General features: G+C 46.8%; 1 protein-coding gene across 1 annotated transcript; it reads right to left on the minus strand.

Moving 5' to 3' along the window:
• Window positions 1-16: 16 nt before the first annotated feature.
• vps54 (VPS54 subunit of GARP complex) lies at window positions 17-12855 on the minus strand. The gene is made up of 24 exons (XM_053416313.1): window positions 12715-12855; window positions 11121-11295; window positions 10755-10996; window positions 9972-10056; window positions 9645-9679; window positions 9013-9144; window positions 8181-8566; window positions 7766-7892; window positions 7372-7401; window positions 6664-6771; window positions 6525-6580; window positions 6056-6152; window positions 5673-5980; window positions 5407-5536; window positions 5136-5317; window positions 4877-4989; window positions 4702-4765; window positions 4490-4595; window positions 3542-3629; window positions 3322-3443; window positions 3164-3244; window positions 1930-2037; window positions 1739-1833; window positions 17-1590 (listed from the first exon to the last, which is right to left on the minus strand). The coding sequence occupies exons 2-24, from the start codon at window positions 11263-11265 to the stop codon at window positions 1485-1487; spliced, it is 2946 nt and encodes a 981-aa protein (XP_053272288.1). The 5' UTR covers window positions 11266-11295; window positions 12715-12855; the 3' UTR covers window positions 17-1484.
• Between the last annotated feature and the right edge of the window lie 468 nt (window positions 12856-13323).

Raw genomic sequence — 13323 nt, forward strand, 5'->3', positions numbered from 1 at the left:
ACAAACTGACAAAGTGTCTCCATGATCCTGTTTTATTCAAGACATTTTAGGTTCTCAGACGTGCTGCCACACACACACTCTCTCTCACACACACAGACACACACAGACACACACAGTGGTATGGTAGGCACACTGTAGTGAGGAGCTCAGACAGGAGGCACTTCTGAACATTTGATGCTTTTTGTTTCTCAGGTTGAGTCTGAGCAGCGACCACATCTCTTCACGTTTAACTTCCCACATCACAAACAGATCATTGAAGTGAAGCTGGTGTGTGAAACGTCCGGTCGAGGTGATGAGTTCAACAGACTTCTGGTTTGAGGTCAAACTTCACTCAGGAACAGGAAATCAGATCCGTTTCTGTTTGTTAACGATACATCGGCGTTCCTGTGTTTAACCACAGAGGGCGCCACTGAGGGAAGTAAAATCAAAACAACTATCATTTGACAACTTGAAATCAATTCTGACGTCTACGATGATCGTTTGATCAGATGTGAAAGAACAGAGCGTCTCCATCTCTAAATGTAGTTTGTGATCCGGTGACCTGAGCGGCGTCCACCACGAGAAGCTCGGGGGGGGGGGGGGGGGGGGGGGGAATTCCGTTTAGACAATAAAAGCAGATTTTCTGTTCTGTCATTTGAGAGGAAACAAAAAGCTCATGAAGGTTCAATAACAGCAGGAGGGAGATCAACAGTAGTTTGAGTCGACAGCAGAGATTCATGCTTCATGTTCTTCTACATTTATAACAAAAAAAATTAACTTCACCGTCTCTGAATCAACACGTAAGATTTGTTTAAAGAGGAAAAAATGAAATTAAAGAGTTACATTCCCAAATCCATTTTACTTTGGTAACGACAGGAAGTAGCTGAGGGTTTAGATTCTTTCACAGTTTGAACCTCGTTTATCTGAATTTAATTCTTTAATTTCACCTTTTCATTAAACTCTGTTCAGCTTCCTTCAGACCTCAAAGAAACAAAGTCCAGATAATTTGTCTCAAGTATAAAAATGAAAGAATCTTTTACATCCGCAGGTTTTCACCACAGCGACTGAGAACGTCTGGAGAACGTCTGGAGAACGTCTGGAGAACCTCGTGAACTCTTTGAGATTATTCCGTTCCCTCAAACCCAGAACACGATGAAATCTTCTCTTCAGCTCGCTGGAGAGAAGCTCTGCCACAGTAGTGAATGTTTTCAAAGAATAAATTACTCCATTTCACCCGGCGCTCCTGAAACGTCTCATAATTTACTAGTGTTCAGTTGAGTTGCTCAGTGCGATGAGGCAGCAGCGGCTCCTCCTCCTCCTCCGTGTGATGGAGGATTTAGCTTCTTGCGGATGGAGCTGTCCAGGAGGCTCCTTCTCCAGTTTTGTGTTTTTGGTCCCTGCTCCTTCTCCACCCTCAACCGGCCCCTGTGGAACCCCGGGGGGTTGGCCCTCCGTCACTGAGTCGGGGGGGTAGTGGGTTGGATCCTGGACGTCTCCATCCTCCATCACCTCTTCTGCTCCCAGATCTCGGCCATGTTCAGGTCGAGCCGCTCGAGGCTCTTCAGCGCCTGGACGTTCTCCGTGTAGAAGGCCACGTCCACGACCACCAACCTGCAACAGGTCACATCTTTAGAACATGAGAAGGTTCAGGAGCAACAGACTCAGGCTGATGAGACATTGATCATGGGGGGGAAAGTGTTCTCGTGTTGTCTGTGTGTGTGTGTGTGTGTGTGTGTCTGTGTGTGTGTGGGACAGTCACCCGTGCTGTGGTCCTCCATCATTAATGACCCCGAGTCGAGACAGTTGTTTCTTCAGGTGCATTTTAATACTGGCATTAATCCTCAGGAACAACATCTGTACAGGAAACAAACAACAACTTTCACAATAAAACCAGAACATCCCCCCCCCCCCCCCCCCACACCTCTCCTCTTTGACTCCAGCTGGACTCACCTGACTCTGTTCTTCAGGGAGAAGTTCATTAATGGCTTCGTGCATCTTCGCCATCTGTTTACAGACGTTTCTGAAACAGGCTGAGGGCATCGGGGCCTTGACTTCATACTGAGGAAACATCATCATCATCATCATCATCATCATCATCATCATCACTATCATCATCAACCATCATCATCATCATCACTATCATCATCAACCATCATCACCATCATCATCACCATCACCATCATCATCATCATCACCATCATCACATCACATCACCATCACCATCACCATCATCATCACCATCATCACATCACATCACCATCACCATCATCATCATCATCACCATCATCACATCACATCACCATCATCACTATCATCATCAACCATCACCACCATCATCATCACCATCACCATCACCATCACTATCATCATCAACCATCATCACCATCATCATCACCATCACCATCATCATCATCATCACCATCATCACATCACATCACCATCATCACTATCATCATCAACCATCATCACCATCATCATCACCATCACCATCACCATCATCATCACCATCATCACATCACATCACCATCACCATCATCACTATCATCACTATTATCATCACCACCATCATCACCATCATCATCATCATCACATCACCATCATCATCATCATCACATCATCATCATCACATCATCATCATCACATCACCATCATCATCACCATCACCATCATCATCACCATCATCACATCACATCACCATCACCATCATCACTATCATCACTATTATCATCACCACCATCATCATCATCACATCATCATCCACCATCATCATCATCAACATCACCATCATCACTATCACCATCATCACTATCATCACTATTATCATCACCACCATCATCATCATCACATCACCATCATCATCCACCATCATCATCATCATCACATCATCATCATCACATCATCATCCACCATCATCATCATCATCATCATCATCATCATCATCACCCCCCCACTGAGGTCTCAAAGACTCAGTGTATGAGTTGACATCATTAATGAGGTCACAGTGACCTTCGACCTCTAACATTAGGATCAGTTCCTCTTTGAGTCCAACTGAAAGTTTGAACCAGTTCCCTCGAGGTGTGAGATATTGTTTTCACCAGAACATGACAAACAGAAGTACACACGTCTCGGCTGTGGAGACACACTCGTTAACACAACAGGTCAAAGTTCAGTGTGAGTCTCTGACCTTGGATAAAACCTTCTCAAACAGACTGTCCATGATGGCCACCAGCTTGGCTGAGATCTCTGAGATGTGATCGTTGTAGTCCTGAAAATTAAGAAATGGAGAATTGTTATCCTGGATTAGAAGCAGCCTGTGTGTGACGTTGTGTTTCAGTGCGTTACCTTTGTGATGTGGTCGAAGTGTCTGAGGACGCTGAACTGTTTGGGCTGCAGTTTGGTCTGGAAGTGAGTTCTGATGATGGGAATGTAGAGAACCACCAGCTGCAGGCAGCGGGAAGCTAAGGCTGCACGCACACACGGACACACACACAGACACACACAGTGAGCATCATACAGCAGAGGTCATCAGGCTGAACTGGCTGTGAGCAGTAAGGTTACGCACCGAGGTTTTTGGTGGTGATGGTCTTGAGGCCGACGACCTGCAGGGCTCCGGCTCCGAGGACCAGCTGACAGCTCCGAGAGTTAAAGTGCTGAGGGACACAGAGAGGAGGAGGGGGGGGGGGGTTACAACAGGACGAGGAGACGAGTCCTTCAGAGACGTCCTCGTCCTCTGTCCTGGACGAGGATGATGACGTCATCTCAAAGCCTGACACTCAGTTTATTGCTGATTCACTGAATATGTTAAAGTTCGAGCCGCTGGCGACACTGGTTTATATTTATTCACTTTTTTAAATCCCTAAATAACTAAACACATCAGTTTCTTTTGTGTTGATGAGTAAACAAGTGTTTTTAAGATGAAGAGAGAAAATCTAATTAAATTTTTTATTACAAATCTAAATTGTTCTACTGGTTTATCATTTTACTTTATTTTATCTTTCGCACTTTAATAAGAAAAATGTATTGTACGTTTATTGAGCATCGACGATACAAAATGAGGTTATAAAAGAGAAACTGTACAATGCTCAAATTTTTACAATTAACAGTACCCCCCCCCCCCCCCCCCAGCCCTCCTCCCAACACCCACCCAACCCTACCTGTCTCTAGGCAAAGGGAAAATACAAAATAAAACAATAAACAAAAATAAAAAAATAAAAGTGAAACAAAATAAACTAGAAACAAAACGAAAAACACATAAGAGTAAACTAAAGACATTTTGGTGATGTACGTGTTAGTGGTACGTCAGCAGAACTCAGACATCTGACTCCTCATATCTAATAAAGTCTATAATGAACAACAAGGGGTTCCAGAATTTATCAAATGTATCTTTCGCACTTTTTTGATACAACTTTCTTATTTCTGGGTTTACATTAAAATATCTATTTTTCTATTTTGATCATTTTAATAAGTTAAATTTAATCTGACTAAAAGCAGACGTGAGTGTGGCGGAGACCTTGAGGAGGTCGGACAGACGCGTCAGCATGTCTGTGGTGATGGACGGGATGTCAGTCACACACTGACAGTATTCCAGAAAGATCCGGATCAGCAGCAGAACCGTCCTGAACAAACACAAGACGACTTTCAGACGACGACTCACAAACAGCTCGTCCATATCTCACGTTACATATTTGATTCTGACTCAAACTCCATAGTGTGACCACCTACCCAACAACAGCGTACTTCTGCCCATTGACGAGCAGGAAGTCAGTGGGTTTCCTGTCGTTCAGACCTGAAGGAAGAAACATGTCACAGCTCGAGTCTCTAAAAACATCACAGAGGCCGTGTTGTGTTGTTAAAAAGGTTAATAACTGTGTGTGTCTGTGTGTGTGTCTGTGGATACCTGGGGTTTTGCGGTCTGGTAGTGATATTCTGCCGTCGGCGATGGAGTTGACGAGATCTTGAAACTCGGCGGGAACCTCGGCCTGCTTCCAGCGCTCGTTGTCCAGGAGGAGGCTGCAGGAGACAAACAACAACAAAGATCTCACCACATGGTCTTCAGGAACGAATCATAATCATTTAAATGTGTTTTCCTTTGGTCTGTTGCAGCAGAGCTGCACTGACACTCTGACCTGAGGCTGCTGCTCTAGACCTCCGCTCACCTCAGCTTGGTCTTGCGCTCTTCGTGGAAGCGGTGGACGAAGCGGTTGGCCTGGCTCTGTAGCGCCCCCCTCAGGGACACACTGCGCCTGCCGCACAGCTCCTCCGTGTCCCGGACGAACCCCTCCACCGCCTGAGAGAGACACACAAACTCCGCCGAGCTCAGCCGCTCCAGGGAGCCGTCCTGACGGAGACAGAGACAAACGCTGCTTTTCACAGATTCAGTGGATGGAACTGAAAACTCAGAAGGTGGAGCTCCGGTCAGCGTGGTACCTTGGCTCGGGCCGTGAGGAGCTTGACGCAGCGGTCGTGGCTGATGTCGGACGCCGTGTGGAGAAGCTCCTGGATGTTGTTGATCACACGGTTCATCTCCAGCTCAGTGGGCATCACGTTCTCACCAGACCTGATGGAAACACAGGGATGAAAACTGCTTCACCTACTTCCTCTCGTGAAATCAAAATGGTGTGTGTTGAGGGACATGAGAAGCAGTTTGAAGATCTGTAACTGCTCGACTGAATAAGATCTGAGAAGCAGCGTACATGAGGCTTTGCTCCCGGCAGGCGGAGCTCTCTGTGGCCTCCGCCCGGCCCGGCTGGGTCCTGGAGCCCGGCCCGGAGCTCTGGTCCTGGGGTGCTGCCGCCTGCTGCTGCTGGGCCTCGTTCAGGGCGTCGCTGATGAACAGGCCCTCGTGGGTGAGGTAGGCCAGCTCCGCCCCCCCCTGCAGGAGCGACAGGCCGTGGGGGGGCTCCTGAGCCGAGGCACCGGAACTCGCCTCCTCCAGGAGCCGGCTCTTGTGGTTTGAGTCCAGGACCTCCTGAACCACGTTCCTCATCACGCTCAGAGTCGCCTGACAGACGGATGTTTGATTATTATTTATTTCACCGTCTCCGTGCACAAACTTCAGGTGTGAGCCCCGACTCACCTGGATCCTCTGCAGGAACAGAAGGAAACTGTCAAAGACGCTTTTCAGCAGCTCGAACCACTGAGGGAAGGTCATCAGACGCATCTGCTCCGCTAGCCTACACACACACACACACACACACACACACACACACACACACACACACACACACACACACACACACACACACACACACACACACACACACACACACACACACACACACACACACACACACACACACACACACACACACACACACACACACACACGTTAAAGACCTCACAATATGGATGTATTTATTTACACCCTTAGTTATAATTGAAATTGGACTAAATGTTAAAAAACACTTTAAATTAGTGAATCCAGGTGAAACCTCCAGACTCATATCTTTCACCATCTCTTTTTCAAACATGCAGCTTCAGAGATAAACACATTTCCAGTCACAATGTGAACGTGCACTTACACACGTCCTCGTGTTTCTACTCACTTAGTGACGACTTCAGTGTCGATTTCCTCGATGTTGAAAATACTTTCTGCCACACACTTAAAAACACAAGCAGGACGACAATATGAAGATTGGTTCAATGAGCTGTTTCCATGTGAGCGTCACAGACAAACGTCTTCACCTGAGCGACGATGGACTTCGCTGCTAAGATCATCTCGTCGCTGTAGATGTCCAGAAAGTCCAGCTTCCTCTGTCTCAGGAGACCGAACACCAGCGAGCCCAGACGGTCCTGAAGCAGCAAAACACACAGGAGTGAGCAGGAAGCAGAGACCAATAGAGGACAGGTCGGAATTTCACTTTCATTTGAATTTCTGTCAGACATTCATCCAGCAACATAATTCAATTTAATAAAGACAATTAACACTGAAAGGCTCATTTATGCCTCAGTAAAAAGGAGGAAGAAACAGCAGCAGAATAGAAACAGAAACCCGATCAGGAGCGATTGATTCCAGAAGCCACAGGATTTATTAATAAATATTGATGAATTGCTGTTATAGCTTTTAGATGATTTGTTGTATAAAAGCAGAATTAGCTTTAATGAGTCTCTCTGGCCACCTGAGAGACTCATTAACAGTTAACCCCACCCGTCTGGCACTGTAGGCACATGAAAACAAACACTCAACAGTTATTTCCAAACAATATCTGATCGATCACTGATGAGTTAGACTGATTCAGCACCAGGGATCATTTCAGGAGTTTCATGCGATTCAATTATTTTTGCGTCAGTGGTGTGTGTATGTGTATGTGTACGTGTGTGTGTGTATGTGTGTGTGTGTGTGTGTGTACGTGTGTATGTGTGTGTGTGTGTTAGTGTTTGTGTGTGTCCCACCTTCTGAGAGTCAGCGTTTGGTTTTTGAACCTGTGATGAGCACATCACAAATTAAATGCATGAACAGCTGAGCTCAACATCTTCGACCTTTAACTTCGAAGCACAGAACTGATAATGATAGTGTTTTTCTATGAAGCCTCAGTTGAAGGCCATTTTGTTTTTTTAAAACCAGATATAAACCTATTTGGAGGAGCGGGGGAGGGTGGTGGAGCCTGACTTAGAGCTTGAGGACACGCCCACCTACACCTGCATCATGCACCCATTGGACGGTACTAGCTGTCAGTTTTGTATATTTGTGAGACACATAATGTGACAAACACACAAGTTAATGATGCAGGAAACCGTCGGGCTGTAAAGTAAAATCATGACTTGAGACTGAGGAGTTCTTTCAGACCTTCTCCAGGACCTGCTGCTCGTCCCTCAGGCTGCGGCTCAGGTCGCTGCGTGCGTACATGCTGAAGTCCTCCACCATCATCTTATCAATCAGCTTCTCCAGCTCACACAGCTGGGAGCCAAGATGTCTGAGACACACAAACACTCAAATCGTTAAACTTTTATCTGTGGTTATGAAGCCTCACATTGTTTCCATCAATTATTTACTAAACTGACGTGGTGACTGAAACCAAAGACTGGTTTCTAAACATCTAAATTCCCTCGTTCAGACAACACACACACACACACACACACACACACACACACACACACACACACACACACACACACACACACACACACACACACACACACACACACACACACACACACACACACACACACACACACACACAGTATAGTCTCTGTCTCCTCACCTGAAGCTGTGGATTCCCTGCAGCTCCTGCTGAAGCACCTCCTTGGTGGTGGCGATGAGCTCCAGTGCTCCTACAAACTCGGAGGTGGAGAGCAGCAGCTGCACCGTGGGCTGCGTCTGATGCACCGCCGCCATCAGCTTCATCTTGTTGTGCAGCTTCACGCAGTTGTTGCGGGTCAAAGCGGTGCGGAGGGCCTCCAGGGGCCCCTGGCACATGATGCGATCCATGGCGGCGGTTCGACCCCGCAGGATGGCCACGGCCCGCTGGGTCTCCTGCAGCTGGTCCTGCAGCTCGTGCTGCGAGGACATGGCGTGGAAGAAGGCGTCGGAGCGCAGGGAGATCTGTCGGGCGATGCTCACCTCCACCACGTCCAGGTAGTGACTCAGCTGCAGCAGAGACACACAACAACACAGTCCCTCAACACAAAGAAGAGTTTTCACAAGACACCGATCACCTGATCTAAACTGATCTGTGCTGTTCATTGATCTGTGTGGTTAGGGTTAGGGCAATACATTGTGTGTGCAGCCTCTTACAGTCTTGGAGTTATATCCGATAACTGAAATCTCATGATTGTCCTACATGCCACTGATCTGTTCTTTCATGTTAATAGTCTTTTCTTTTTATTTATGAAATGTAGTTTTTTCTTATGTTCAAACATTGTTTATAAATGAGTGTGTCTTTAAGTAAATGAGATTTATTGTGGAGTTTTTGTTTTCACAAACAAACAACCACCTGCTCTCTCCTGTCAGTCTGATGCTGGCAGAGCCACTTCAGCAGGTTTGGGTTCTGCTACTGAAAGTGTTCTGATGAAACCTGCTGACGTGTGAATCACCTTCTCCTGCAGCAGTTTGGAGGAGGCCACGTCTCTGCTGCTCTTCCCTCCGGCACTGGTGAAGTGGGACCAGGGCAGGACGGCGCCGAAGACGGCCGGGTCCTCCAGAGCGAAATCCGGCTTCATGAAGATCTGGAAATTAAAAATACAGACAAACAGGACATCATGAGACGACCGGGAATAAACAGCTGTACCCAGGAAATTATGCATTTGACGTTTCCACTCTCATTCACTCCTGATGTTTCACCGTCAGACGTTTACACTCGTTGGGAAAAACTTCCAACCGATAACTCTCAAGGAAAATAAAAGTCCCGTCTCTGTTTGGGTTTCAATTGAATCAAGTCTTCATTATCCAGACGATTTCACATCTGGAGATGGAATAAAGCGAGGCTCATAGGAAACCTATCGTATTCTATCGCTGTTATATTGTACAATCCATATTTACCTGAATTCTTAACTTATAAATGAACCCAAACACATATTTTCTTTACTCACAGACCTAAAACACAGAAAATTCTAATTCAGAGTCATATCATAACCATTAAAACCATGTGACACAATCAGCCGTGGAAGAACCGAACGAGACACTTCCACACTCGTCCAGTAGAAAGAGAACCCAGTCGCTCTGTTACCTTCGGGACTTGTTCCAGCTCCGCTCTGGACTTTTCTGGAGGGAACAAGATAAAGGAAACTCTGGATCAGTCAGATGAAGTTCAGTTTATATATCTGAGTCGTGTTCGAGCTCATAAAGACATCTGGTTATTAAGAGCTCCCGTTGGTATTTGGGGTTTTTCTTAGTCTATGAATAAAAACATATGAAATATCAGATTCTAAGAGAAGCTTCAGCGATCATTGATTTCTTAATCGATATCTGTCAACAATCAATCAGTGTTTATGAGACTATGTTTTCATGGACTGAGGAGGATGGGGGGTGGGAGCAGCAGGTTAATAATTCATACCATGGTTGGTGGTGATGCTGGAGGCGGCGTCCACGTCGTCTTTGTTGGGACAGATCGTCCTGCAGCGCTCGTGGATTTTTTCCCTCTTAAAAATAAATTATGGAAAAACAAATAACATCAAAAGAAGGTTTGAAGAGAATGAAAGTATGATTTGTATCAGTGTAGCAGCCGCGTGAGGAGCAGCAGAAAACCAATCTGCCTTTCTCTGAGCTTCGCCTCAAGTGGGGAAGTGAGTGAAGAAGCCTGAGAGCGGCTCAGTCACAGGAAAATAAATCAGCACATAGGAATCAGGAAGCACCGTGTCTCCCAGACTCTCCATTGAGGAAATAATGGTTGGACCCTTCTAATAATCTGACAGGAACAGAAAGACGATGTTCCAGATGACATAAGCTGTTTTCAGACGTGACCTGTGGGTGAGGTCCGGAGAATGAGGTCCAGACTTCACCCACAGTTTGCTTTTCACTCGTGCACATCGCAGCGGGAGGTTTTCTGCACAAACTCGATCACACCAGCAACGAATCCTCTGCATTATTCAGGCGTCAGGTGGAACAGCCGGGCGCAGCTGACAGAGGCAGGAAGTCACAAATCAATTCCACTGCAGCCATCACGTGATCTTCTGCCAACACACTGGTGTCGACTGCGTTGAGCTGAAACTGCTCAGACAGGATTCCTGACACACCCGCTGTGAGCCCCGGTCAGGTGACAGGTATCAAGCAAGTCACATCATCTCTATTGTTTGCAGTAAGGCTACATAGGTGTGGCCTGCAGGGGGGGGGGCGTTACCTGAGCCGTCTCCTGCAGGTACGCTCCGAAGTGTTCCCTGGTGATGTTGGGGAGGTAGAAGGAGGGCATCACCTCCGTTTCTGCAAAGTCAAGGCCCCACGACTTGGTGAAGAAGTCCGACTCCCGCTTGGCCAGCCGGGGGTCGTTCAGCGCGGCGGGGAGGTTCACCTTCGAGCTGTACACCGTCCACCGGTCGTGCTCCGCCACCACAGAGGGGCCATCGCACAGGCCCCGCCCCTCACCTGCAGGACCGTGAGGAGACAGAGTCAGACGTTTCATGAGAGGCTGACTAACGCAGGAAATTCAAAAAGCATAGAAATCAAGAGCACAAACTGTCACAGTTCAGAATATGTCAGTGTTTCCCACCGGTGGGTTCCTTGGGGCAGACGTCCGGCAGCAAGCGGAGAGGCCGCCGGCAGGACGGCGAGCGATCCCTCTCCTTGTGGTACATTCCATCTCGGCCTCTCCCACCGGGACGAGGCACTGAGGAGGAGCCGTGGCTGGAGGCCATGACATTGGGACACGCCTCCTAGGAGGCTAGCTGGACAGGCACACACACATAGCTAATATTAGAATCAGAAAGAAAATGATAAAGCTCATTGATATAAACTGTTAGAGCTAGACGCCATAATGTCCCCTGGTGAAGCTGACATGTTCCTCACATGTTCCTCACATGTTCCTCACATGTTCTGGAGGTTCTGTATGTGAGAACAAATGTTTGAGTCAGTTGCTCTGAGCACATTCTGGAACTTCTTCTGCAGCCCCTGAGCAGAATGACTGGATGTCAGATGGTTGAGGTGTTCAGTGAGTTGTGATGTTCTGACAGTCGACTCTCCTCTGCCTGCTCACACTGTGGAGGAGTGGGACCCTCGTCTCTGCTGTAGACCTCATCCCAGCGATGAGAGGACCAGAGGAAACGTCTGCAGCTTCTGTCACCACTGCTTTTCAAAAAGCCACTTCTGCTTTCTCACAAAAAAACCTGAATCCTCTCAAAAACCATGATAACTATCTGAAATCCATCCAGCTCTCAGGTCCGGGCCGGCTGCTTGTTTCTAACACCCACTGAAGCTTCTCAACCTCAGAGGTAGAAATAGACTTTACTGAGTGATTTATACTTTGGACACGTGACGCTCTGGAGGACTTGATGCTGAACATCGACCATCACAGACACAACAACAGATCCTACCTGCTGTTCTTCTATAGGTTGTACTGGTGGTGTTGGTCTCCTGATCCATATTAAACTCTTGGTTGGATATTAATTAATCATGTGTGTAGTTATGATATATTTGTACTTGGGTGTCGAGAAAGGTTCCATGAAATAAAATGTATTATGAATAATTATCACCACCTTTTCAAACCTGCTGAGGGAAACGAGGGAACCTAGAGACGTGATATTATATATGATCATTATTATTATTATGATACAAACAGCTGTGATCACATCTGTGACCGGACAGAACCGACCTGGACCTGAGTGGACCTCTGGGTTCGGGTCAGGAACCAGGATTAGAGCTCATCTCGGAACAGTATTTATCCAGAGCAGCTTCTGACATGAGGATATTAAATATAAATGTTCTGAGTGTTTGTTTATCTTCATGTTTCTCATCTCAGCTGGGGCTCCAGTGACAGCAGCTAGCTAGCCAGCTAGCGAGCTAGCTTAGCTTAGCTCCGGAGAACTTGCTGCCTGTTCGGCATCGAACCCGCGGCGCTGACAGTGACGTCATCACAAGAAGAACCGTACAGACGTGTATCTTGTGTGACGTGTCGGTGACGCAGCGGCTGAAGCGCAGAAGAACCGCGGCCTTTGACCACAGCTAATGCTAAAGCTAATGTTGTCAGGGGTTACACGTAGGCTGGCTTCCGCTAGCATGTTAGCATGTTAGCTTGTTAGCTCGTTAGCTTGTTAGCGGACGGACCGGAGGAGCAGCGGCGCAGTGCCCGCGGGACTCGAACTCTGTACCTGAGGAGTGAGGAGCAGCCGCCGGTGTTTCTCCTCTTCATCACCTCTTCATCATCACTGACACACCGGAGGAGCTCGAGCTGGACGAAGGCACCGTACAGCGCCGGTAAGCTACCCAGCATGCACCGCAGCAGACCAGGGGGGCGGGGCCACCTGTCGCTCACAGGTGGCACATCACATCCGGTAACACAACTTTGTAATTTGTTCCCAATAAAAAATAAACAGAAAGAAATGATTAATACTTCAAGAAATACTTCAAGAAATACAAATAAGTCCATGCACAAATAAACGAAAATACATATACAGTCTGATAAGAGACAGGGATATTTATGTATTTCTTCATGTATTTGTTTCTTTATTTACAATCTGGTCTGGATTTGACTAATCTAGGAGTGAAGCAGGTCTTGTTCTGATGTGATCTATAAAACTGTGAAATGCTCATTTTTGTATTTTGATCAATAAGATAAATGTTCTTAAATCTCTAACTCTTTTTTAAAAATCTAGTTCAGATCTGACAAGTGGTTTTGAAGTCTGATCATGAATATCCATAACCCTGTTTCATTGCGAGTTGATTTAATTAAGTGTTTGATGTTCAGACTAGTGTTTAAA

This window comes from Pleuronectes platessa, chromosome 3 (assembly GCF_947347685.1).
Source record: "Pleuronectes platessa chromosome 3, fPlePla1.1, whole genome shotgun sequence".
NCBI lineage: Eukaryota > Metazoa > Chordata > Actinopteri > Pleuronectiformes > Pleuronectidae > Pleuronectes > Pleuronectes platessa.

Excerpts from the sequence above, each read along its gene's own strand:
- vps54 (XM_053416313.1), bottom strand. The coding sequence starts at position 11,265 with ATGGCCTCCAGCCACGGCTCCTCCTCAGTGCCTCGTCCCGGTGGGAGA. Across the intron at positions 4,990-5,135 it reads GAGCGCAAGACCAAGCTGAG|CCTCCTCCTGGACAACGAGC; the intron begins GTGAGCGGAGGT and ends TGTCTCCTGCAG. Across the intron at positions 1,834-1,929 it reads TCCCTGAAGAACAGAGTCAG|ATGTTGTTCCTGAGGATTAA; the intron begins GTGAGTCCAGCT and ends TTTCCTGTACAG.